Below are 26511 nucleotides of genomic sequence, written 5' to 3'. Positions count from 1 at the left end.
CTGCTCAGCTTTTCAACAAAAAAAAGTTGGATTTTCACACAGCCAGTATAACAAATACTACCACTTCTTGTTTTAAGACCAATGAGATAAACAAGAAAATCCCAGAAACAACTTTTTGCCTCGAGCTTAGCCAGATGTTTCTAAAGGAGGATCTCAAACGTTGGCGAACAAAGTCAAAACTCAAGGTGAGGTCAGCTGACAACAAGTACGTTGAACCTGCTAAGATGACAGTCAACCCAGAAAACGACTCATTCATGTTGACACACTGTTAAGCTCACTAACTGTTTATGTGGGTTGTTTCTTTGTTTTTCCAGAATGCAGATGATCTGCCTGTGATTCTTTGCAAGTACCCATTTGTGATGGATCTGAAATCAAAGAAACTGGTTTTTGACATGAATTCTGCATTCACTCAGGTAACTTCACCACCCTGTTATAGGAAAACAAAAGCAGAATTTGTAATTTTCCAGTCTGCGTTAGTGTGTATTAGTGATCGCACTTTAAAGCTACACTATTCAGCAGTTTTATATAACAGACAAAACAACCATCTATAAAAAACAAAGGAGTCACAACAGAAAATAAAGTAACAGAATACAATCATAAATCAGCAGCTGCCCTCAGAGCTGCAAAAGATTCCAACATTTTGTTGTTTTATTTGTTTTAGTTCTCTCACAGTTCAGGCAGGCGTCAGTTTCAGAACCTCAGAACAGAAGCAAGAGCCGGTCTAGCTCACTTGGTTCACCAGCTGCCTTATATACATCACAATTGGAATTTAAATAGAGAATTTCTTTTAAAATCATGACACTTTGTTTTGCAGAAGGAACAGCAGGCGCCTCCACAGATGGTTTTTGTTCTTCCTTACGGATGGATTCCTCAGCCAAAACCCACATTTTTTAAACTGCAGCTGCAGCGCGCATCACTTTTCAAAAGCACCTTCAGAGAGCTGGCAGCTGCTGCTCACAGCGACTTCAAGAAGCCACTTGTGGTGAATATTTGATTGATTTTCACCTGATGATTAATGCATAGCCATTCTTCTGCAACTGTTCTTTCCAGAAGCATCTCTAATATTTATATTTCTCAGGTCTATTTTGATGAGGATCCAAACATCAAAGATGTCTACAAACGAGACCTTTTTCACCACCTGTTTCTTAAAATGGTGTCAGAAGAATCTGGGATGTTCATGCTCAATGACTCCAAAACCCTGGCATGGTTTCCCTCCAATGTAAGACTTTAAAACTGAGCCCACCAACTGTATAAAATTGGTTAAAGGATTAAAGTTTTAACAATAAGCAATAATAGAACCAAAGTGAACTTTTATTAATGCAGGCAACAGAGGAGAGCAAGAGAAACTTCTTCCTGTTTGGACTACTGTGTGGCTTGGCCTTGTACAACCAGTGTATCATACACTTACCATTCCCACTGGTTCTGTTCAAGAAGCTACTCAGTTTAGAGCCGACACTGGAGGATATGATGGAGTTCAGCCCGACTGTTGGACGGTAAGTATCCATTTCATTTCAGTAACACAAGCTGCTGCTGGTCCCACAACCTGGCCCCGGACAAGCAGAAGAAAATGTATTTCAAGTTGTGGTGGTTACAGTAACTTGTGACTGCTGTAAAATGTACATAGTTGAACTTCTTTTAATACAACTTTTTGTTTGAATTTCTTTAAAGGAGTCTGCAGACCATCTTAAACTATGAAGATGATGTTCTGGATAATCTCTACATGGACTTTTTGGTATGTGTTTTACTATAGAAGATGATCAGTAATCTGTCTCATTCTCAGGTTTTGCAGCTAAACTCATCTGATTTATAACTAATTTACAGATAATCTGGGATGGAATAAAAGTTGACCTGGATCCTCAAACTCCTGGAAAGCCACTGACAGGTCAAAATAAGTAAGCATATAAAACATGACATGCTTGTGAGGTTCATCTGCAGCACCTTTGTCTCTGTGAAATGTTTGCTGATTTAAAATTTTCCCTACTAAACAGGAAGGAGTTTGTGGAGGCCTATGTGAATCATGCCTTCAACACATCAGTGGAGAGTCTGTTCCAGGAGTTCAAGCGAGGCTTCTTCCTGGTGTGTGACCAGGATTTGGTGAGGCTGTTTCGACCAGAGGAGCTGCAGGGAGTGCTGGTCGGCCAGGACGTGTATGACTGGGAAAAGTTCAAACAGGTACAGTCAGCCAAACAGACACAGGCTGTAGTTTCACAGCTGTCCTGTAGCACAATAACTGTGTACTGCATACTGCCAAAAGCACTCAGTCGGCTGCTTTAACACAAATATGAACTTGAGTCACATCTCAGTCTTAATCCAGACTTTTGTATGATAGTATAATATAATAGTCAGCCCACCCTTCGCAGCTATAACTGCTTCAACTCTTCTGGGAAAGCTTTCCACAAGGTTTAATTGTGTTTATGGGAATTTTTTGACTGATCTTCCAGAAGTGCATTTGTGGTGTCAGACACTGATGTTGGAGGAGAAGGCCTGGCTCATAGTTGCTGCTCTAATTCATCCCAAATATGTTCTATCAGGGTGAGGTCAGGACTCTGTGCAGGCTAGTCCAGTTCTTCTACACCAAACTCACTCTTCCATGGCTTTATGGGCCTTGTTTTGTGAACTGGTGCCCAGCCATGTTGGAACAGAAAGTGGCCATCCCCAAACTGGAAGCATGAAATTGTCTTGATATGCTGAAGCATTGAGAGTTCCTTTCACCGGCACTAAGGGGGCGAACCCAACTCCTGATAAACAGCCCCACAACAAAACCGCTCCTCCACCACACTTTACACTTGGCACAGTGCAGTCAGACAAGTTGGCAACCACCAAACCCTGACACATCCATCGGATTGCCAGTCAGAGAAGTGTGATTCGTCACTCCAGTAAACACATCTCCACTGCTTTAGAGTCCAGTGTTGAGATGCTTAAATCACTCAATCTGACGCTTTGCATTGTGTTTGTCAGTGTAAGGCTGGGATGCAGCTGCTCAGCCATGGAAACCAATGAAGTTTGGACATCTGTAACAATAGCAGACTGCAGATATTGGTGACTTAAGTGCACTATGAGCCTTAGCATCAGCTGACTAGCTGTCATTTCCAATTACTTCCACTTTGTTATAATATCACTAACAGCTGACTATGGAATATTTAATAGCAAGGAAATTTCATGACTGGACTTGTTGCACTGGTGCATCCTATCACATTACCATGCTGGAATTCATTCAGTTCCTGAGAGCGACTCATCCTTTCACACATGTTTGTAGAAGTAGTCTGCATGTCTAGGTGCTTGATTTAATACACCTGTGTCCATGGAAGTGATTGGAACACATTAATTTAATGATTTGGATGGGTTAGGGAATACTTTTGGCAACATAGTGTATATATGCCTGACCTTACAAACTCTATGATTATAACAGTCATTTTCACTGTTTTCAGAACACAAGTTATGGTTGGAAATATCATGACCGCCACCCCACCATACAGATGTTTTGGGAGGTATTTGATGAACTAACTGAAGAGCAGAGGAAAGAGTTCCTTCGTAAGTACTTGCTGAAGCCTCCATTATGATATGTTACTGAAATCACACTGTATCATATAAAACATTCGATTTTTCTGCACTTTACCAAGATATATTAGAGAGCAGCATTGTTCTGATTAATATACTGTAAAGCTGCTTTATGGTTGAGTTAGTCATCAAATGCAAAAGAGACGCAACACCTCAAATTCTGACAGATGATTTTAAGTATAATGACAACGTAGTGACTCTCTTACTATAATCTGAATAGGTCAGTAGATCTGACGAATATACCTTAATAACAATATTTCAGTCAAATTAAAGATTCTTCATAGCCTGGTTAAGCCTTTTTAAAAAGCCATGTGTTTTTGCACTGGGCCCTGATTCTGTTTTTATTATGCTTGTTCAAAGTACAAAAACGTATGCCAAGGAAAGTGGGCCAAAATTCCTCCCAAAGCTCTGTAAAGATTCATTACCAGTTATCACAAACACTTGACTGCAGTTCTTGCTGTCAGGATGCTTCCACCAGTTAATACATTTAGAGGTCAATTGCTTTTTCACATAGGGCCAGCTAGGCTTGAATATTTTTTTCCCTTAATGAAGGAAATTATAAATTAACAATTGTATTTACTTATTACACATAAATGTGACAAATATGCAAAAATAGTCAAAGGAGCTTGCGAAGAAAAGCGTCTGGACTTCTTTAAGTTACTTGAAGACGTTTCACCTCTCATCCGAGAGGCTTCTTCAGTTCTAAGGTCTCAATTAGCCCATTAGCCAAAGGTCTCAATTTTGCCATTTCTCCACAACAGTTGCCCATAGTGGACCTCATCACAGCCACAGAATCTGCCATACGGATTAATAAATTATCACAGACAGAAGCAGAGCAAATCAGGATGAAAGTCTCAGCCACCCTCTCCAGTGCCAAAGTCCCTCCGTCCAACCTCACAATACAGGAAAAGAAGGCCGTCGCTTCCCTGAGCAAAAACCACAACATCACTGTTTTACCAGCTGATAAGGGAAGATGCACCGTGGTCCTAAACACTACAGATTACCATACAAAGATCACTACTCTCCTCAGTGACAACAATACCTACGAAGCCTTAAAGCGAGACCCCACAAGCAGCTACAAAAAGAAAGTTATAGCTTGCCTTCAAGACTTGGAAAAGGACAAAATCATTGACCGCCTTACTTATCACCGCCTTTACCCAGGGGATGCCATACCCTGCATTTACGGACTTCCAAAAATCCACAAGGAAGCTGTCCCACTCAGATCCATAGTCAGTAGCATAAACTCAGCCACTTATAACATTGCAAAACACCTTGCTACCATCCTTGCTCCTCTCGTGGGGAACACCCCACACCACATCAAGAACTCCACCGACTTCACTGACAAGGTCCAGAAACTTACCCTGGATCCAGATGAAACCATGGTGTCTCTCTCTTCACGTGCATACCCACCACGGAGGCAGTGGAGACTGTCAGAAAACGACTACAAGAAGACAACTCCTTGGAGGACAGGACCAACTTCACACCCGATCAGATTTGCACACTGTTAGACCTCTGCCTCACCACTACATATTTCAAATACAACGAAGGCTATTACAGACAAAAACATGGCTGTGCCATGGGCTCCCCCGTGTCACCTATTGTAGCCAACCTTTACATGGAGGAAGTGGAAAGGAAGGCTCTTGGCTCTTTCAAAGGAAGAGTACCCAGCCACTGGTACAGATATGTAGACGACACCTGGGTCAAAATCAAGACACAAGAAGTGGAATCCTTCACTGCGCACATCAACGCTGTGGATAAAAACATCAAGTTCACCAGGGAAGACACAAAGGACGACTGTTTGCCTTTCCTGGACTGCGCTGTGCACATTGAAGAGAATGGCAACCTCAACATCAAAGTTTACCGGAAGCCCACACACACGGACCAGTACCTCCTGTTTGACTCCCATCACCCTCTGGAACACAAACTTGGAGTAATTAGGACCCTACACCACCGGGCAGAACATGTTCCCTCTAAGCCTGAAGGGAAAAAGAAGGAACACACACATGTAAAGGAAGCACTCAAAACGTGCGGCTACCCTAAATGGGTGTTTTTAAAGTCAGCAAAGAGGCACAGAAAAGAAGATCAGACACCAGCGAGGGAGGATAAGAAGGACAGACGCAACAACATTGTCATCCCCTATGTAGCCGGTGTATCAGAGAAACTCAGGAGGGTTTTCTCCAAGCATGACATCCCGGTGTACTTCAGACCCAGCAACACACTCAGACAAAAACTGGTTCACCCGAAAGACAAAATGCCAAAACACAGACTTAACAATGTGGTGTATGCTGTACAGTGCAGCGAGGAATGCCCAGACCTCTACATTGGAGAGACCAAACAGCCACTTCACAAGCGCATGGCACAACAGAGAAGAGCCACCTCCACAGGACAAGACTCAGCTGTCCATCTGCATCTTAAGGACAAAGGACACTCTTTCGAGGATGCCAATGTTCACATTTTGGACAGAGAGGACAGATGGTTTGAAAGAGGAGTGAAAGAAGCCATCTATGTCCACTGTGAGCGACCATCTTTGAACAGAGGCGGTGGTTTACGACACCAACTCTCTGCCATCTATAATCCAGTTTTGAGATCCCTTCCCAGACGCCTTAACGCCCACTCACGTCCTGGGCCATCTGACCTCAGGAATTCGCATGATAAGGTGGGGCAGGTTTCACAATGAACTCACCCGAAACTCTGGCTGATTGGGACCCACACCCAGTTCCACACCTTGGCTCAGGCGATTAGAGGATCATCAGGGGGTCCTTTTGTCCCTCTGTGGGGGGAAACTCCCACTAGGTTTATATCTGGGACTTTCCACCATTTGACCTTAGAACTGAAGAAGCTTCTCGGATGAGAGGTGAAACGTCTTCAAGTAACTTAAAGAAGTCCAGACGCTTTTCTTCGCAAGCTCCTTTGACTACGATGACCTGGATGACTGAGAACCTTCACAGACATATGCAAAAATACTTTTCCTGTGATGTGATGATGATAAGATGTATGTAAAAGTTTTCAAATTCACTAAAAAGTTGTTAATTATTTGCTTAATGAGATAACATTTTTAGTATAAGCTAGCTTAGGTGAGCCAACCAAATGACCAAAAATGATGAGCAGTGCTATCTTCATATAGAATTGTTAGAATTTTTTGGATATTGATGAGCTTTTTCACAATATACTGACCTTGATAGCTGTCTAACTATCATTAATTAAGTAAAATTATATTTTCTTTCCATTGTTGTTCTTCAGGGTTCCTGACTGGTTATAGAAGAGCTCCAATTCTTGGCATGGACCAGGTCCATATGGAGGTTCGGGTTAAGCAAATTCAGAGCGGCACCTGTGATCAGCACTTCCCTGAGTCAGAGACATGTCACTCTAATCTGTATCTGCCTTTTTACTCAACTAAGGAGATCATGTGAGACAGACTGACAGAGGCCCTGCTAGCAGATACAGATTTCACACTGTGATGGTGGATCGTATGCAGCTCTAAAGGAGCGTGCACTGTGTCTGTGCTGAGGATAATTTCAGGATAATTTACACTGTGCATTACAATAATATTACACTATAGCACATGCAAAAAATTCAACATCCCTACATGAGACAGCTGTGTAACAGCATCAGCATCATAAGGCACTTTAGAATTATCTGACTTTTCTTAATATGTCATAATTTATCCAATAATTTAAGTTACGGCTGCATTATAATTCTTATGAATCAAATCTAATTTTTATGCTCAGACAAACATGAACAGGAGAATGTATTGCTTTATAACTACTATATTTCTATAAACATCTGACTATGTGATACAATCCAATAGAGCACTTCTGTATTATTTATCACTTTATTCTTTGAGTTTGACTTTTTTCCTCCTCTGGGGTTTGTGACAGGATTTGACCGCGTGCCCATTCTCAGTATGGACAAAATCAAGATGCAAGTCAAACACACACACGTGCTTCTTAACCTTGGAGCTGCCGTCATATTCAACTAAGGAGATCATGCAAACCAAACTCACAGAGGCCCTGAGCAACAATAAGATGATCCTTAAGTGATCAACAATAAATGTTTTTGGGTTTTTTTTACTGTACTGAACAGAAGACATAACATTGTAACACTGAAGGGGCGGATAGAGAAATTTTCTTAGGGTGGCACGGAAATCAAATGGGGTGGCAAAATTACACATATTCAGTTGTTATATTCCATAACACGCATTATATATCGTTAAAATACATCAAATGCAGTAAGTGTTCACATGTTTCATATAAATATACTTTGTAACTTTCTTATTTTCTTTAGTCTACATGATTAAACATTTCAATTTCAATTAACTTAAAAAAAAAAAAAGTTCTGGAAATGGCTTTAAGGCTCCTGTGCATTCCTGGCTGGCACATCTCTGCAACATTGTGTGCAAGTCTGGCGGTGGAACACGGCACCAGCACTTTATCCTCTGAAGAACCCCGCATGTCTTGGGGTTGTTTTGTAGCATGTCTGTTCTTACAAACTGAGCATTAGTACAGATGCAGTGACAGCTTGGTTCACATTGTTAGAATGATTCTGTTCATAGAGTTTGAGCAGAACTTCTACGTACGTACAGTGCTGTGAAAATCTGGTTCAGATCATTAAACAAATTTAAATATAAGACAATGATCACACAAGTGAACACAAAATGCAGTTTCTAAATCAAAGTGTTTATTATTTGTGGCAAGAACCGGGACCAAATGCAGGATTTTCCCATCAGAGTCAGTGCGTTTATTTACAGTGAGAAATGTGAACAATCGTGAAACAGAAGGAAAGAAGTGGTTTTGGTGAACGTGCTCCTGACTCCCGCTCCATGCTCATGGTCCGTGGTTTGACAGGCAAACAGCTCCAACACTCGAAATTTACAATTTAAGTTCCTAACAAGACAAGACAAGATCTTCTTCTTCTATAGACATGTTCCCTGTTTAATGGTGCGTTTGGCACCAAACTCAGTATTTAGATCCAGCCGTCAGTAAAAGTGTTTTCACTCACTCCCAGCAGAGGGCATGCAGACATTTCACCTCTCATCTTCATCTTCAGTTCTAAAACAAGCTGAATAAGAAGATGATGAACTGTCCTCCTGAGGTCTTGGCCTTCTCTCTGTCAGTCAGATTAATTGTGTCTATTGACAGTGATCAAATCCAGCACACCTCAGAGCTTCATTAGAGCAGACAAAGACTCAATATATTTTATAGAGTCATTCAATTGTTGATCTGTCCTGTGTGAAAGCCCCTAAATCTGTAACATTATGGATTAACCAATCCCTCTCTCTTTCATCCTTTAATTACATTAAATCAGGGTGCTGTACATATTTTTAAACTACTCTACAAATAATAAATGTCTTTGTTGCCTCTCAGTCTGAGTTTTATGATGATTTCAGGTGATTAAGTTCAGCGTTTACCCTTAATTATGTGTGACTGTCATCACATGCATCATCCAGCATTCATGTCACACCCCTGGCTGAAGGGGAAAGACAGAAATGGACACCTCACTGAAAAAATGAATGTATTTAAAAAACAAAGTCAATGTCTGTAATATGTGAAGTGTGTGGATGGGTGTGTAAGGCAAATAAAATTCAAATAATCCCAAATGACCTGGAAGAATGAGCGATAGAAACTGAGGTTGCAGACGTCCATATATAGTCTCAGTTGAGTAACTAAGCATGGTGACAAATATTGCTCTAAACAAGCCACTCCCTAGTACAAGTAGCCACCAAACCCTGGAAGTGGATATAGATGTCTAAGAGCCATCACACATGTTGTCACACACACACATGTTGTTCTGGGTGATGTCAACATGAAATGTACAGTAAAAATGAGCACAGACAGGTGTTCATCAGAAATCAAAGAAAACATTGCAGATTTGATTGACCTGACAACATTTTTGATTTGTGTATGTAAAGAAAGTCAATTAAAATGAACAAGAAGAAAATGCCCGTGTTATGTAAGCTTTGGATGAGATGGAGATAATAGCTAACACATTAATGAGCCCACTCCTGCAGCCTGATAAGTATGAAGGCTTCATTTGTTACCCAGATGATTTCAATGAGGAAAAATACATCTCAGGACAGGACACATGAAGGTGCAGCATGAGGAGAAATACAACAGGAGAAAGATGGTGCAGAGATAATCGTGGACCAAGTAGAAGAAGCAGACAGCAAACTGTGAGCAGACAAAACAAACTAAGAGCTCAAAATTGTTGCGCTGATTGAAGAAAAGTTACATTTGGTTAGTTTGGGCTCTGAAGCTCCAGCTGTGTGGGTTCAGTTGTTTTCAAAATGAAGATGAAATTATTTCCAAAAAGAATTGGAGAAATATTATGTGTGAAAGTGCAGAAGGCTTTAAAGATCTGGGTGGTTTATTCACAGCAGAAAAAGAAAATAGGATGATCGTGACATTAATGTGGCAAAAAATGTCTTGTTTCCTTAATCAGCACAACAGTTTAGGTCTCAACTAAAAAAACTTGGAAATGGGTTGCCTTATGCTCAGTGTGTTAAATGTTTAGTCAGTTCTCGGCAGTCTTCCATTGCAGCGGTCCCCAACCCCCGGGCCTCGGACCGGTACTGGTCCATGAGTCGTTTGGTACCGGGCCGCGAGAGTTGAGGCTCAGGTGTGAAATGTGTTTTTTTCAGGGTTTTTATCGGTTTTCAGCGTTATTTTGTTATCGTTTTTATCATTTACTTGGTTTTCCTGGGTCTTTTCACATGTGTTATGAATAAATTTTCTTTTTTTCGGTACTGGTACTAGTTTTATTTTGTTGTATTAATCCACGACACCTTAAAGGCCGGTCCATGAAAATATTGTCGGGCATAAACCGGTCCGTGGCGCAAAAAAGGTTGGGGACCGCTGTTCCATGGTAATGGTACATTTAATTAATGTAGTTTATTTGAAGAATTGTAGGCCTTAGTGAAATGGAGACACAGCTCCTAAACTCTGAAGACAAACACAAAAAAAAGACAGCTTCTGAAGTCGTTCAATGTTGCTTAGCCCTTTGAACGACAGGAAATACAATAAAAAACGTAAAAGAAATTGTAATTAAAAAATAATAATTTCATTTGGCATCTGTTGAATTTGTTGTCACAACGTCTTAAAATGGGTGGAAGTAAAGGATTTTTAAAATTTTATATCAGAAAAAAATGATGTTTAGACATGAAAATTCTTTCATAAATGAAGCTGATAAAAAGTTGAAGGCAGTGGCACACCCAAATGTTCACATTGTTGATGGAAAAGTGCCAACTTGGTTTAATCAGTGTGAAAAGAGGAAAATGGGATGATCCACACAGTCACGAGACCAAATGTGTTATTTTCTTAATCAGCAAAGTAGTTTTGGTCTGTGCTGATATCTTTGGAAAAAACTTTTCTTGACTGATAAGTTGGGATTTAACACGATAAACTTACAGTAGATAACAAAATGTACCACTGGAAGACAGGAGACATTGTTGCTGTAAATGGGCTTTTGTACATCTGTGTTAATATTCCATTAAACCTCATTCATGATTTATGGTCAGTGTTACTATTAAGTGTTCATATTGCTTTAATTCTCTGATTAATTTTGTGTTCCTCAACATTAAACTAAAAATAATTGTAGTCATAGAACAAGACGTTTTTAATTGTATTGAAACTTTTGAGCTGTAGCGTACATTGCAGTGAGAGTCCATGGTTTTTGATTATAGCAGATGATGTAGGAGTATCAGGACAGAGACAGACTGTTAAAAAGTTATGAGCTGTCCTGATGCAGAGAAAGTGGAGTCTGTCATCCTTGAAAAGCAGAGCAGAACGAATGATACTGATGGGAACTATGAGGGTTTGTAGTTAAATTCCTGCTCTTACAGGATCAGTGAGTGTCTGTTTAAAGATTATTAACATACTTTTACATCATTATGGAACACCAGCAGAGGACAGAACCACCTGCTTTTGTGTTGTCATGGCAATATGAAGTCAAATAAATACAAATATATAAAATGCACATTTGAAGGAGGACAAGAAGACAGGCAACTGGAAGAGCTTTTGAAGCAAGAAAACTTTTCTGGATTTCTCTTAATTTAACTGGAAATTTTGCAAATACAAGTCAAGGAGGAAACAAGGAGGCTGGTTGGATTATATCTGAGGACAGGACGCATGAAGGAGAAGCATGAGGAGAGAGGAAACAGCAGAGCGACGGTGCAGAGCTAATCGTGGATCAAGTCGAAGAAGCAAGCATCAAAACTGTGAGTAAACATAACACATAAAGACTTAAAAATGACTGTGCTGATTAAGGAAACATTACATTTGTTTAGTTTGGGGTCTGCAGCTTCAGGTTTGTGGGTTCAGTTGGTCTCAAAATTGAGGAAAGACAAAAAATGTTTCTTTTGAAAGGTTGTTGGAGGATTCTTACTGTAAGAAATATCTGGGTGTGCAACTACTTTTATTTAAAAAAAAGTTGAATTTTATTTAGTCACATTGGAAAGGGAAAATTGGAGGATCAGGACAATAATGCGGCCAGATTTACTGTTTCCTTAATCAGAACAATAATTTTGATCTGAACTAGAAATGTTGAAATGGGTTATTTTCTTTCTTCTCTACTGATCACTGTGTTAAAGGTTGAGTTACTTGTCAGTCTTTATTTATGTTAATGGTACTTTTAAAAAATGCAGTTTATTCGTAATTTTGTAGAAAAAGGCTCTGCACCTGTGAAAAAAAAAGGTATCCACACCCCCAAAATCACTGTAGATCAGAGTAGCTAAGCTCTGGTTAACTGCAATTATATAACAGGAGATGAAAAATATTGGAATGATTGAAAGAAACAAAGATTGCTTTAGGGTTTGAAGATTTGACTTTCTTATTGAAAGAGATGAAAACTAATCCATGTGTGACACTGAGAAAAAAAACTGAAAGCTTGAAAGATCTGGAGGTCCAGCTGTTGTTATACAAATGTGCAAACTTGTTTTAATGACATTAGAAAGAAAAATGGGATGTTTAAAAAGGTAATATATAAAATTGATTTTTATATTACTTGAAAAAAATATGTTGGTTAGCGCTTCTGTACTTGGAAAACTGCTGGGTCACTAGTAAGCTGAGATTTAATGAGATAAACTGAGGAAAGGTAATATAATCTACACACTCGCTATTATTGTTGTAATCCATACACCAGTTAATATTTAATCAATCACCATTCATAATTGGTGATCTATGCAAGTTTTAAGGAATAATATTTATTTGCATTCACAATTAATTTACAAAATCTAAAAGCAAATCTTGTTTTTTAAGAAAAAAAGACGTTTCTAACTGACTTCAACCTTTTGAGCTGTAGAGTAGATTGATGAGCACGCAATAAACTGAACATGTTAGGGAGAGTTTGTCATAAACTCAATTTTAGTAATGTTTTCACAGATGTGTGTTTAATGAATCATTTACGTTAAATCACCCATGATGCATTAGGAAATGTCTACACACTTATACATGGGCCCATTTTTAGTAACAATCGCTCCTGTGTGGACCGATCACATGGTTATAAACCAGGTGAAAATTGACTTCAAACTTTTGAGCTGTAGTGTAGATTGATTGCAGTGATAGTGTATAGTTATCTATTACAGAAGAATATATAGAAGTATGAGGACAGGGAGACACTGTAAAAAAGTTATGAGCTGTCTTGCTGCAGAGAAAGTGGAGTCTGTCATCCTTGAAAAGCTCCCAAGATAGGCAGCTGGCAGGTTGAATGATGCTCTGCCTCTGTGGTCAAGTACAGACATAGGCCTTAAGCAACCATGAGCCACTGATAAGCGTGACAGATTAGGAAACATGCATACAGTTCATTAGTTAGACTCCTATGAGCCACTAATAGGAGAAAATGAGCACGCAATAAAGTGGACTTGTTAGGGAGAGATTGCCATCAGAGTTAAAACACTCCAACTCAATCTTGATGATGGACACAGCTAAAAAAAATGAGCGTTTTGTTGACACTGATGACAAAATCCTGATCAGATACAGACAGACACATGCATACAACACACACTACTGCTCAAAGGTTTGTGGCCAGATTAAATATTCTTGTCTTAATTGTAAAATTATATTTGCTTTATAGGGGTGCAACGATACACAAAATTCACGGTTCGGTTTGGTTCGATATTTTTTCGATACAAAAAAAAATGTTCATGCCTTTTTAATTTGTCATTTATTAAAATTATAAATATATGTTTTAACTCAAAAGTACAGTTTTTAAATTTAATGTTGCTGAAACAACAAAGTAATAAAAAAAATAAATCTATCGGATTGAGAAATCACTCATCTTTGGAAAAGAGAGTTTATTACAGAGAAATGGCTCTTTCAAAAATAAAAGCTATACTATACGCTTCTTCTGGGCTATATTCTCAGCAGCATATTAAACATATCAGGTCCCCATAAGGAGAAACATGTGCTAACGGCTGTCTAAATGACTCGGGTAAAGTTTGTAGCATGCGTGCTTGTTGTTTTTGTCTGCTTCCACTTGTCTTTGTACTAGGATGATATCGGCGTAAATGTGCAGTCATATTTGTTGTGTTCCCACTAGTGTTGTCAGCGTTAATCTCGTTGAAATGACATTAACGCCACAGCACGGCAAATCTCCGTTAACGAGCTACCGCGGATCGCCTGTGCGTGGGGCTGGACAGCGTCAACACGTTCACGAGCTAACTGCGCTAACGAGCTAACTGCGCTAACACACTAGTTCCCACCAATGTAATTGAGCATTGCATGGCACATCCGACATACTGTTTTACTTTTGTCCATGACACGCTTACCTTCAGGGTCATACGTCACATGAAAACCAAAATACTTCCAAACGCCAGATCTGAATGAGGGTGGGGGAGGTTCAATTTGCCATGTTGCAAGGAGAGCTTAACTTCTGTCTCGCTAGCTTGCCCTGCGCTCAGTGAATCTGTGTTCGACTACTCCGCCTAGGCTGCACTGTCGAGCGCAGATCCACTGAGCGCTCAACACAGACAGCATCGTCAGAAGGAAAGTTGATAAAATAAATTAAAAATTTGTATTGTTCGATACATATGCATACCGAACCGAAAGCACTGTATCGAACGGTTCAATATCGATACGAGTATCGTTGCACCCCTATTGCTTTAACATAAAATTACGCAACGTTTACAAGTAATGTTTTCACAAATGTGTGTTTAATGAATCTTTTATTGGTTAAATCACCCATGATACATTAGGAAATGTCTACACACTTAAACATGGGCCCATTTTTAGTAACAATCGCTCCTGTGTGGACCGATCACATGGTTATAAACCAGGTGAAAATTGACTTCAAACTTTTGAGCTGTAGTATATATTGATTGCAGTGATAGTGTATAGTTATCTATTACAGAAGAATATATAGAAGTATGAGGACAGGGAGACACTGTAAAAAAGTTATGAGCTGTCTTGCTGCAGAGAAAGTGGAGTCTGTCATCCTTGAAAATCTCCCAAGATAGGCAGCTGGCAGGTTGAATGATGCTCTGCCTCTGTGGTCAAGTACAGACATAGGCCTTAAGCAACCATGAGCCACTGATAAGCGTGAGAAATTAGTCCACTTAATGCATGTTTCCTAATTATATATGTATGAGCCACTAATAGGAGAAAATGAGCACGCAATAAAGTGGACTTGTTAGGGAGAGATTGCCATCAGAGTTAAAACACTCCAACTCAATTTTTGATGACAGACACAGCTAAAAAAATGAGCGTTTTGTTGACACTGATGACAAAATCCTGATCAGATACAGACAGACACATGCATACAACACACACTACTGCTCAAAAGTTTGTGGTCAGATTGAAACAGTCGTCTTTTAATTAATAACTTACATTTACTTTAACATAATATTAAATGAAAATTATCAGAAATGTTTTCACAGATGTGTGTTTAATGAATCTTTTATTGGTTAAATCACCCATGATGCATTAGGAAATGTCTACACACTTAAACATGGGCCCATTTTTAGTAACAATCACTCCTGTGTGGAACGAACACATGGTTATAAACCAGGTGAAAATTGACTTCAAACTTTTGAGCTGTAGTGTAGATTGATTGCAATGATAGTGTATAGTTATCTATTACAGAAGAATATATAGAAGTATGAGGACAGGGAGACACTGTAAAAAAGTTATGAGCTGTCTTGCTGCAGAGAAAGTGGAGTCTGTCATCCTTGAAAAGCTCCCAAGATAGGCAGCTGGCAGGTTGAATGATGCTCTGCCTCTGTGGTCAAGTACAGACATAGGCCTTAAGCAACCATGAGCCACTGATAAGCGTGACAGATTAGGAAACATGCATACAGTTCATTAGTTAGACTCCTATGAGCCACTAATAGGAGAAAATGAGCACGCAATAAAGTGGACTTGTTAGGGAGAGATTGCCATCAGAGTTAAAACACTCCAACTCAATTTTGATGATGGACACAGCTAAAAAAATGATGATTTTGTTGACACTGATGACAAAATCCTGATCAGATACAGACAGACACATGCATACAACACACACTACTGCTCAAAAGTTTGTGGTCAGATTGAAACAGTCGTCTTTTAATTAATAACTTACATTTACTTAGAGCAGATGATATGAGACTATCAGGAGAGACTGTTAAAAAGTTATGAGCTGTCTTGATGCAGAGAAAGTGGAGTTTGTCATCCTGGAGCTGCTGCCAAGATTGAATGATGCTCTGCCTCTGTGCTCAAGTTCAGACATAGGCTTTAAGCAACCATGAGCCACTGATAAGCGTGATAGATTAATCAGCATGTATAAAGTGGACTTGTTAAACAGCTCTGATAGGAGAAAGTCAATGAGCACGCAATAAAGTGGACTTGTTAGGGACAGTTTACCATCAGCCTTGATAAAGTTTAACTTCATTTGTATTGAAAGACAGACTTTAAAGAAGATTCTTATTTGAAACTGGTGATAAAATCCAGGTCAGATACAGTTACATACAAGCATACAGTACACACTACTGCTCAAAGGTCAGAGGTCAGTTAGAAAAGTCCCTGATTTTAATAGAAAATTGGCTTTAATGTAACATCACATGAAGTTTATCAGTAATGTTTCACAGCTTTAATCAAATCCTTCATCATCCATAAGTTGTGATGGAAAAATGTCTGCAAGCGTGCAGGAGCCCATTTTTAGAGACAATCACTCCTGTGTTATAATGTTCATTGAAGTTTATCAGGTCAGACGACCAACAGATGATAAGAAATATAATCTCTCTATTGATCACTGTGTTAAAGGTTGAGTTACTTGTCAGTCTACATTTATGTTAATGGTACTTTTAAAAAATGCAGTTTATTCGTAATTTTGTAGAAAAAGGCTCTGCACCTGTGAAAAACAAAATCCAAACCCCCAAAATCACTGTAGATCAGAGTAGCTAAGCTCTGGTTAACTGCAATTATATAACAGGAGATGAAAAATATTGGAATGATTGAAAGAAACAAAGATTGCTTTAGGGTTTGAAGATTTGACTTTCTTATTGAAAGAGATGAAAACTAATCCATGTGTGACACTGAGAAAAAAACTGAAAGCTTGAAAGATCTGGAGGTCCAGCTGTTGTAATACAAATGTGCAAACTTGTTTTAATGACATTAGAAAGAAAAATGGGATGTTTAAAAAGGTAATATATAAAATTGATTTTTATATTACTTGAAAAAAATATGTTGGTTAGCGCTTCTGTACTTGGAAAACTGCTGGGTCACTAGTAAGCTGAGATTTAATGTGATAAACTGAGGAAAGGTAATATAATCTACACACTCGCTATTATTGTTGTAATCCATACACAAGTTAATATTTAATCAATCATCATTCATAATTGGTGATCTATGCAAGTTTTAAGGAATAATATTTATTTGCATTAACAATTAATTTACAAAATCTAAAAGCAAATCTTGGTTTTTTAAGAAAAAAAGACGTTTCTAACTGACTTCAAACTTTTGAGCTGTAGAGTAGATTGATGAGCACGCAATAAACTGAACATGTTAGGGAGAGTTTGTCATAAACTCAATTTTAGTAATGTTTTCACAGATGTGTGTTTAATGAATCATTTATGTTAAATCACCCATGATGCATTAGGAAATGTCTACACACTTAAACATGGGCCCATTTTTAGTAACAATCGCTCCTGTGTGGACCGATCACATGGTTATAAACCAGGTGAAAATTGACTTCAAACTTTTGAGCTGTAGTGTAGATTGATTGCAATGATAGTGTATAGTTATCTATTACAGAAGAATATATAGAAGTATGAGGACAGGGAGACACTGTAAAAAAGTTATGAGCTGTCTTGCTGCAGAGAAAGTGGAGTCTGTCATCCTTGAAAAGCTCCCAAGATAGGCAGCTGGCAGGTTGAATGATGCTCTGCCTCTGTGGTCAAGTACAGACATAGGCCTTAAGCAACCATGAGCCACTGATAAGCGTGACAGATTAGGAAACATGCATACAGTTCATTAGTTAGACTCCTATGAGCCACTAATAGGAGAAAATGAGCACGCAATAAAGTGGACTTGTTAGGGAGAGATTGCCATCAGAGTTAAAACACTCCAACTCAATCTTGATGATGGACACAGCTAAAAAAAATGAGCGTTTTGTTGACACTGATGACAAAATCCTGATCAGATACAGACAGACACATGCATACAACACACACTACTGCTCAAAGGTTTGTGGCCAGATTAAATATTCTTGTCTTAATTGTAAAATTATATTTGCTTTATAGGGGTGCAACGATACACAAAATTCACGGTTCGGTTTGTTTCGATACTTTGGTGTCACGGTTCGACATTTTTTCGATACAAAAAAAAATGTTCATGCCTTTTTAATTTGTCATTTATTAAAATTATAAATATATGTTTTAACTCAAAAGTACAGTTTTTAAATTTAATGTTGCTGAAACAACAAAGTAATAAAAAAAATAAATCTATCGGATTGAGAAATCACTCATCTTTGGAAAAGAGAGTTTATTACAGAGAAATGGCTCTTTCAAAAATAAAAGCTATACTATACGCTTCTTCTGGGCTATATTCTCAGCAGCATATTAAACATATCAGGTCCCCATAAGGAGAAACATGTGCTAACGGCTGTCTAAATGACTCGGGTAAAGTTTGTAGCATGCGTGCTTGTTGTTTTTGTCTGCTTCCACTTGTCTTTGTACTAGGATGATATCGGCGTAAATGTGCAGTCATATTTGTTGTGTTCCCACTAGTGTTGTCAGCGTTAATCTCGTTGAAATGACATTAACGCCACAGCACGGCAAATCTCCGTTAACGAGCTACCGCGGATCGCCTGTGCGTGGGGCTGGACAGCGTCAACACGTTCACGAGCTAACTGCGCTAACGAGCTAACTGCGCTAACACACTAGTTCCCACCAATGTAATTGAGCATTGCATGGCACATCCGACATACTGTTTTACTTTTGTCCATGACACGCTTACCTTCAGGGTCATACGTCACATGAAAACCAAAATACTTCCAAACGCCAGATCTGAATGAGGGTGGGGGAGGTTCAATTTGCCATGTTGCAAGGAGAGCTTAACTTCTGTCTCGCTAGCTTGCCCTGCGCTCAGTGAATCTGTGTTCGACTACTCCGCCTAGGCTGCACTGTCGAGCGCAGATCCACTGAGCGCTCAACACAGACAGCATCGTCAGAAGGAAAGTTGATAAAATAAATTAAAAATTTGTATTGTTCGATACATATGCATACCGAACCGAAAGCACTGTATCGAACGGTTCAATATCGATACGAGTATCGTTGCACCCCTATTGCTTTAACATAAAATTACGCAACGTTTACAAGTAATGTTTTCACAAATGTGTGTTTAATGAATCTTTTATTGGTTAAATCACCCATGATACATTAGGAAATGTCTACACACTTAAACATGGGCCCATTTTTAGTAACAATCGCTCCTGTGTGGACCGATCACATGGTTATAAACCAGGTGAAAATTGACTTCAAACTTTTGAGCTGTAGTATATATTGATTGCAGTGATAGTGTATAGTTATCTATTACAGAAGAATATATAGAAGTATGAGGACAGGGAGACACTGTAAAAAAGTTATGAGCTGTCTTGCTGCAGAGAAAGTGGAGTCTGTCATCCTTGAAAAGCTCCCAAGATAGGCAGCTGGCAGGTTGAATGATGCTCTGCCTCTGTGGTCAAGTACAGACATAGGCCTTAAGCAACCATGAGCCACTGATAAGCGTGAGAAATTAGTCCACTTAATGCATGTTTCCTAATTATATATGTATGAGCCACTAATAGGAGAAAATGAGCACGCAATAAAGTGGACTTGTTAGGGAGAGATTGCCATCAGAGTTAAAACACTCCAACTCAATTTTTGATGACAGACACAGCTAAAAAAATGAGCGTTTTGTTGACACTGATGACAAAATCCTGATCAGATACAGACAGACACATGCATACAACACACACTACTGCTCAAAAGTTTGTGGTCAGATTGAAACAGTCGTCTTTTAATTAATAATTTACATTTACTTTAACATAATATTAAATGAAAATTATCAGAAATGTTTTCACAGATGTGTGTTTAATGAATCTTTTATTGGTTAAATCACCCATGATGCATTAGGAAATGTCTACACACTTAAACATGGGCCCATTTTTAGTAACAATCACTCCTGTGTGGACCGATCACATGGTTATAAACCAGGTGAAAATTGACTTCAAACTTTTGAGCTGTAGTGTAGATTGATTGCAATGATAGTGTATAGTTATCTATTACAGAGGAATATATAGAAGTATGAGGACAGGGAGACACTGTAAAAAAGTTATGAGCTGTCTTGCTGCAGAGAAAGTGGAGTCTGTCATCCTTGAAAAGCTCCCAAGATAGGCAGCTGGCAGGTTGAATGATGCTCTGCCTCTGTGGTCAAGTACAGACATAGGCCTTAAGCAACCATGAGCCACTGATAAGCGTGACAGATTAGGAAACATGCATACAGTTCATTAGTTAGACTCCTATGAGCCACTAATAGGAGAAAATGAGCACGCAATAAAGTGGACTTGTTAGGGAGAGATTGCCATCAGAGTTAAAACACTCCAACTCAATTTTGATGATGGACACAGCTAAAAAAATGATGATTTTGTTGACACTGATGACAAAATCCTGATCAGATACAGACAGACACATGCATACAACACACACTACTGCTCAAAAGTTTGTGGTCAGATTGAAACAGTCGTCTTTTAATTAATAACTTACATTTACTTAGAGCAGATGATATGAGACTATCAGGAGAGACTGTTAAAAAGTTATGAGCTGTCTTGATGCAGAGAAAGTGGAGTTTGTCATCCTGGAGCTGCTGCCAAGATTGAATGATGCTCTGCCTCTGTGCTCAAGTTCAGACATAGGCTTTAAGCAACCATGAGCCACTGATAAGCGTGACAGATTAATAAGCATGTATAAGGTGGACTTGTTAAACAGCTCTGATAGGAGAAAGTCAATGAGCACGCAATAAAGTGGACTTGTTAGGGACAGTTTACCATCAGCCTTGATAAAGTTTAACTTCATTTGTATTGAAAGACAGACTTTAAAGAAGATTCTTATTTGAAACTGGTGATAAAATCCAGGTCAGATACAGTTACATACAAGCATACAGTACACACTACTGCTCAAAGGTCAGAGGTCAGTTAGAAAAGTCCCTGATTTTAATAGAAAATTGGCTTTAATGCAACATCACATGAAGTTTATCAGTAATGTTTCACAGCTTTAATCAAATCCTTCATCATCCATAAGTTGTGATGGAAAAATGTCTGCAAGCGTGCAGGAGCCCATTTTTAGAGACAATCACTCCTGTGTTATAATGTTCATTGAAGTTTATCAGGTCAGACGACCAACAGATGATAAGAAATATAATCTTACTAATTATTAGAGTTGAAAAGTACTTTGCTAAGCAAAATTCAATGAGGTTAGGCTGGAGATTGAGACGTTAACATAAAAGGTTCAGTTGGTGATGCATGAAAGAAAATAATTTTCTTCTACAAATCTATTGGAGAATTCTGATTGTAAGAAATGAAAAATATTCAAAGAGTGAAACTGTTAAAAAAAGTGAAGGTTTTGTGCAGCTGGGTGTTGCAGCCCCTTTAGAGGAAAATGGAAACTTGCTTTCATGAGGTTAAAAACAAACACTGGGATGATCCAGACACATTTATTGTTTCTTTAATCACCACCGGTTTCAAAGTCGTCTCCCTGGATAAATGACAGCATTCGCTTCTTAAAGCGTTGCAGCCGTAAGGTTGAGCGTTTATGGAGGAAAATGCGTTTGCATGTCCATCTCCTTCATTTAAAGGACCTTTTGGTCTCTTTTAACACTTCAGTTCGAGATGCGAGGGCGGCCTATTTCTCAGACTTAGTGTCTAAGAGCAGAGGTAACCCTAAGGTACTATTCGACACCATTAATGATATTGTTGCTCCTGCTCCACATGCTGTCCCAATTTCATCAAATGAAGATTGTGAAAAATTTCTTTCTTTCTTCTTTGAAAAAGTCAGTAACGTGAGGAACAATATCTCTCCTTCTGTGTCTCTCTTGTCTGCTCCAACTCAAGCTAGGCCTGTAATTTTAGAAAGATTTTTACCTGTGTCCTTACCTGAGCTGGTCAAGTTAGTTAATTCAATGAAAGCATCCTCCTGCTTTCTTGATATTTTACCTGGATCTTTGTTTAAAAATGTCTTTCAGTCTGTTGGTCCCTGTGTGCTCACAATTATCAATACCTCACTGGTTTCTGGTCAGGTCCCTGTTTATTGTAAGAATGCTGTCATTCACCCACTGTTAAAAAAAACCTAAGCTTGATGCGTCTCTTCTTAGTAGCTACAGATCAATTTCAAAATTACCGTTCATTTCTAAGATTTTAGAAAAGGTTGTGGCTAAGCAGCTTATAGCTTGTCTAGATGAATACAGCATTCTGGATAAATTCCAATCTGGCTTTCGTAGAGCTCACTCTACTGAAACTACACTTCTTAGAGTCTCCAACGACATTTTGATGAGATGTGATGCAGGAGAATGCTCCGTTCTGTTGATGTTGGACCTGACCTCCGCCTTTGATACTGTGGACCATCATATTCTGCTAGATAGGCTGAGACACTGGGTGGGTATATCAGGGGCTGCTTTGGACTGGTTTGAATCCTATTTGCATGAACGATCCTTTTCTGTGGCTACCTCTAAGTACAGTTCCTCTTCTACTTTTCTTGCCTATGGTGTGCCACAAGGTTCAGTTTTGGGGCCTTTATTGTTCTTACTGTATTTACTTCCTCTTCAACGCTTATTGAGCACTTTTAAAGACATTTTGTATCACTGCTATGCAGATGATATTCAGTTATATATCTCCTTTAAGCCCCATGATGTTTCCAAGCTACAGATTTTGCACAAGTGCATAGACTCCATTAGATGTTGGATGGCTGGAAACTTTCTTCAACTAAATGAGGAGAAGACTGAAGTTCTTGTTTGTGCTCCTAAAAATTTTGTACCTAGTGTTATGGAAAACTTGGGTCCACTTGCTACATTTGCAAAACCGTCTATCAGGAGCCTTGGTGTTAGTATTGACTCAGCTCTGACTTTGGATGCCCATGTAAAATCTTTGGTTCGCTCCTGTTTTTATCACTTGAGAAATATTGCTAAGCTGAGTCCCATTGTATCGCGCTCCGAATTAGAAATTGTCATTCATGCATTTGTTTCATCTCGTCTGGACTATTATAACTCTTTCTTGACTTGTTTATGTAAAGCCTCTTTGGAGCGTCTGCAAGTTGTTCAGAACGCTGCTGCAAAGCTTCTGACCAAGTCCTCCAAGTTTTCCCATGTCACACCCCTGCTGATTCAGCTGCACTGGCTCCCCGTTAAATTCAGAATCCAGTTTATGGTTTTGACCTTGACTTTCAGGTCTCTGCATGGACAAGCACCAACATATATAAGTGAACTTTTACATCCATACATTCCCAGCAGGTCCCTGAGGTCATGTGACCAGGGCTTGCTTGCTGTCCAACACACGAGGCTGAAAACAAAAGGTGACAAAGCTTTTGTGACTGTGGCCCCCAGATTGTGGAACTCTCTCCCTTTGAGTCTGAGATCTGTGGACTCAGTGGTCGCTTTGAAAAAACAGCTAAAAACCCATCTTTTTAAACTTGCTTTTGGTTGATTTTTATTTTTAGGTTTTAGCTTCTGTGAAGCACTTTGTGATTTTTATCTTGAAAGGTGCTATATAAATAAAGTTTTTATTTACTTACTTACAATAGTTTCAGTTTGTGCAAAAATCTTTAAAAAGCAGTTTTGAGTGATAAGTTAGGCTTTAATGTGTTAAGCTTGCATTAGATAAGACAATGTACCACTGAACACAGGAGGGATTATTGCTGAAAATGGGTCTCTGAACACCTCTGTAGATATTCTATTAAAATCATTCATGATTTGTGATCAGTGTTAATATTAAGCATGTATATGATTATTTTGATAAATTGCTGTGATTCAATCTGAAACCAAATTTGAGTCTATTCAGGAAACAAGACATTTCTAATTCACCTCAGACTTTTGAGCTGTAGTCTACATTGTAATGATAGTGTATGGTTATTGATTAGAGCAGATGATATAAGACTATCAGGAGAGACGGTTAAAAAGGTATGAGCTGTCTTGATGCAGAGAAAGTGGAGTTTGTCATCCTGGAGCTGCTGCCAAGATTGAATGATGCTCTGCCTCTGTGCTCAAGTTCAGACATAGGCTTTAAGCAACCATGAGCCACTGATAAGCGTGATAGATTAATAAGCATGTATAAGGTGGACTTGTTAAACAGCTCTGATAGGAGAAAGTCAATGAGCATGCAATAAAGTGGACTTGTTAGGGACAGTTTACCATCAGCCTTGATAAAGTTTAACTTCATTTGTATTGAAAGACAGACTTTAAAGAAGATTCTTATTTGAAACTGGTGATAAAATCCAGGTCAGATACAGTTACATACAAGCATACAGTACACACTACTGCTCAAAGGTCAGAGGTCAGTTAGAAAAGTCCCTGATTTTAATAGAAAATTGGCTTTAATGCAACATCACATGAAGTTTATCAGTAATGTTTCACAGCTTTAATCAAATCGTTCATCATCCATAAGTTGTGATGGAAAAATGTCTGCAAGCGTGCAGGAGCCCATTTTTAGAGACAATCACTCCTGTGTTATAATGTTCATTGAAGTTTATCAGGTCAGACGACCAACAGATGATAAGAAATATAATCTTACTAATTATTAGAGTTGAAAAGTACTTTGCTAAGCAAAATTCAATGAGGTTAGGCTGGAGATTGAGACGTTAACATAAAAGGTTCAGTTGGTGATGCATGAAAGAAAATAACTTTCTTCTAAAAATCTATTGGAGAATTCTGATTGTAAGAAATGAAAAATATTCAAAGAGTGAAAATGTTTCACACAGTAAAAATTTGTATTCATTGTTTATATTGTTTTTTTTTCTGATTTTAGTTTTTATTTGCATGATTTTATTCTGTTTGTATCACATTGTTTCAGTGTGTTATTTTACATTGTTTTAATCCACTGTGGATTGGCTGGCAATGGGACAAATTAGCTGATAGTGATCACATGTTGAGGCATGGGTGTGTCCAGAGGTGTCCTTTCAGCTGTTTAAAGGTCGTATTAAAAGGAAGCAAGCTGAGCACTGGAAGGAGAGAGGCCCTAGATTGGAAGAGGAACGCATGAAGGCCAGGTGGAAAAGAGGGAGCCGCTGCGTGATCGTGGGGGGTGCGACGCCTCGTCTGGAGACCGGTCAGCGTGATGTGGTGACCCAGTCCCGACAGCAGGAACGGCGACAGTAGGAGACAACGTGTGTGATTGACAGCAGGGCAGATGTATACCACTGCCTGCATTTGTCAGTAGTGTCTCACTGTTGTTCACTGGGTGCAGCCGTGTTGGGAGAGGGTCGCCATGGCTACAAGCCAGGGCAGCTTCCGGGATGATGGTTCTGGCTCCTATTTGTTTTTACTTACAGGTGATGACGTGAGAGGAGCCGCGGTGGTATCGAGCGACGGACTCCAATGCAGAATGCGAACTGGGCTGGGATGTGATGGGCCCAGTGGACGGACGAGACTGGGACAGGAGGCTCCTCGTCTGCCTGACACGAGGCTGGCGTGGACCCCGCTCAGCAAGAGGAATTTCTGTCCAGCTCAAGAACACACAAGGAATATTCGTCCTGGGTTGTGGGACTGGGTGGGATTTCTGTGCATGAAGAGAATTGTATTTTGACCAGTTTTAGAAAAATCTTATCCAGTCTCAGTGGGAATTTTAGCATATCGAGAAAATTTCATTGTATACTTTATTTCTTAGTATCTGGTTTGTTTTATTCCTGCTGTCCACCTCGTGGAATAAACATGAATGAAACAATACTTTCCTGTCAAAAACAATATTTTAGTCAGGGCTAGTGGAAAGTTTCATATATATCATGAACATCTTTCCTCTTTGTCTTCCTGTAGTTTAGTTTCATTTTCTTACCCCAACCGGTGGAGGCAGATGGCCCCTCCCTGATTCTGGTTCTGCCGAAAATGGAGTTTTTCCTTCCCACTGTTGCCAAGTTCTTGCTCATAGGGGGTCATTTGATTGTTGGGGCTTTCTCTGTATTATTGCACAACCTTTATCTTACCATATATTTCAAGTTTATATGTTGTGAATTGGCTTGATTTAAATCAAATTGAACTCATTCAATTAAAACCAAATATAACTTGTAATCGAATCTATTCAAATGTAAAGTCCTCTCACTCAATTTGGACTAGCATTGAAAAATACACTGACATCCTCTGTTTCCCAATTAGCAGATCAGAGGTTGATGTTTTATTCATGACTCAATACTTGAATGGTTTTATCCTGTTTATAAATAAACATTTAAAAAGGACATTGCTTCATTGTCTGATTCATTCTTTGTCTGTGTCAGTCCTTAATACACACACATGTATACAATAATTCTAGTTGCCACAG

The 26511-nt window shown here is 39.0% G+C and overlaps 1 protein-coding gene across 1 annotated transcript; it reads left to right on the top strand.

Moving 5' to 3' along the window:
- Nucleotides 1-46: 46 nt before the first annotated feature.
- On the top strand, nt 47-25358 carry LOC146513643 (putative E3 ubiquitin-protein ligase HERC6). The gene is made up of 10 exons (XM_085168260.1): nt 47-185; nt 315-413; nt 815-982; nt 1079-1219; nt 1324-1493; nt 1669-1732; nt 1822-1892; nt 1989-2172; nt 3429-3531; nt 25150-25358. The coding sequence occupies exons 1-10, from the start codon at nt 135-137 to the stop codon at nt 25356-25358; spliced, it is 1260 nt and encodes a 419-aa protein (XP_085024386.1). The 5' UTR covers nt 47-134.
- Nucleotides 25359-26511: the final 1153 nt, after the last annotated feature.

This window comes from Neolamprologus multifasciatus, chromosome 7 (assembly GCF_963576455.1).
Source record: "Neolamprologus multifasciatus chromosome 7, fNeoMul1.2, whole genome shotgun sequence".
Taxonomy (NCBI): Eukaryota; Metazoa; Chordata; class Actinopteri; order Cichliformes; family Cichlidae; genus Neolamprologus; species Neolamprologus multifasciatus.
The sequence above is the reverse complement of the archived record's forward strand: the minus strand, read 5'-3'. Positions and strand labels throughout refer to the sequence as shown.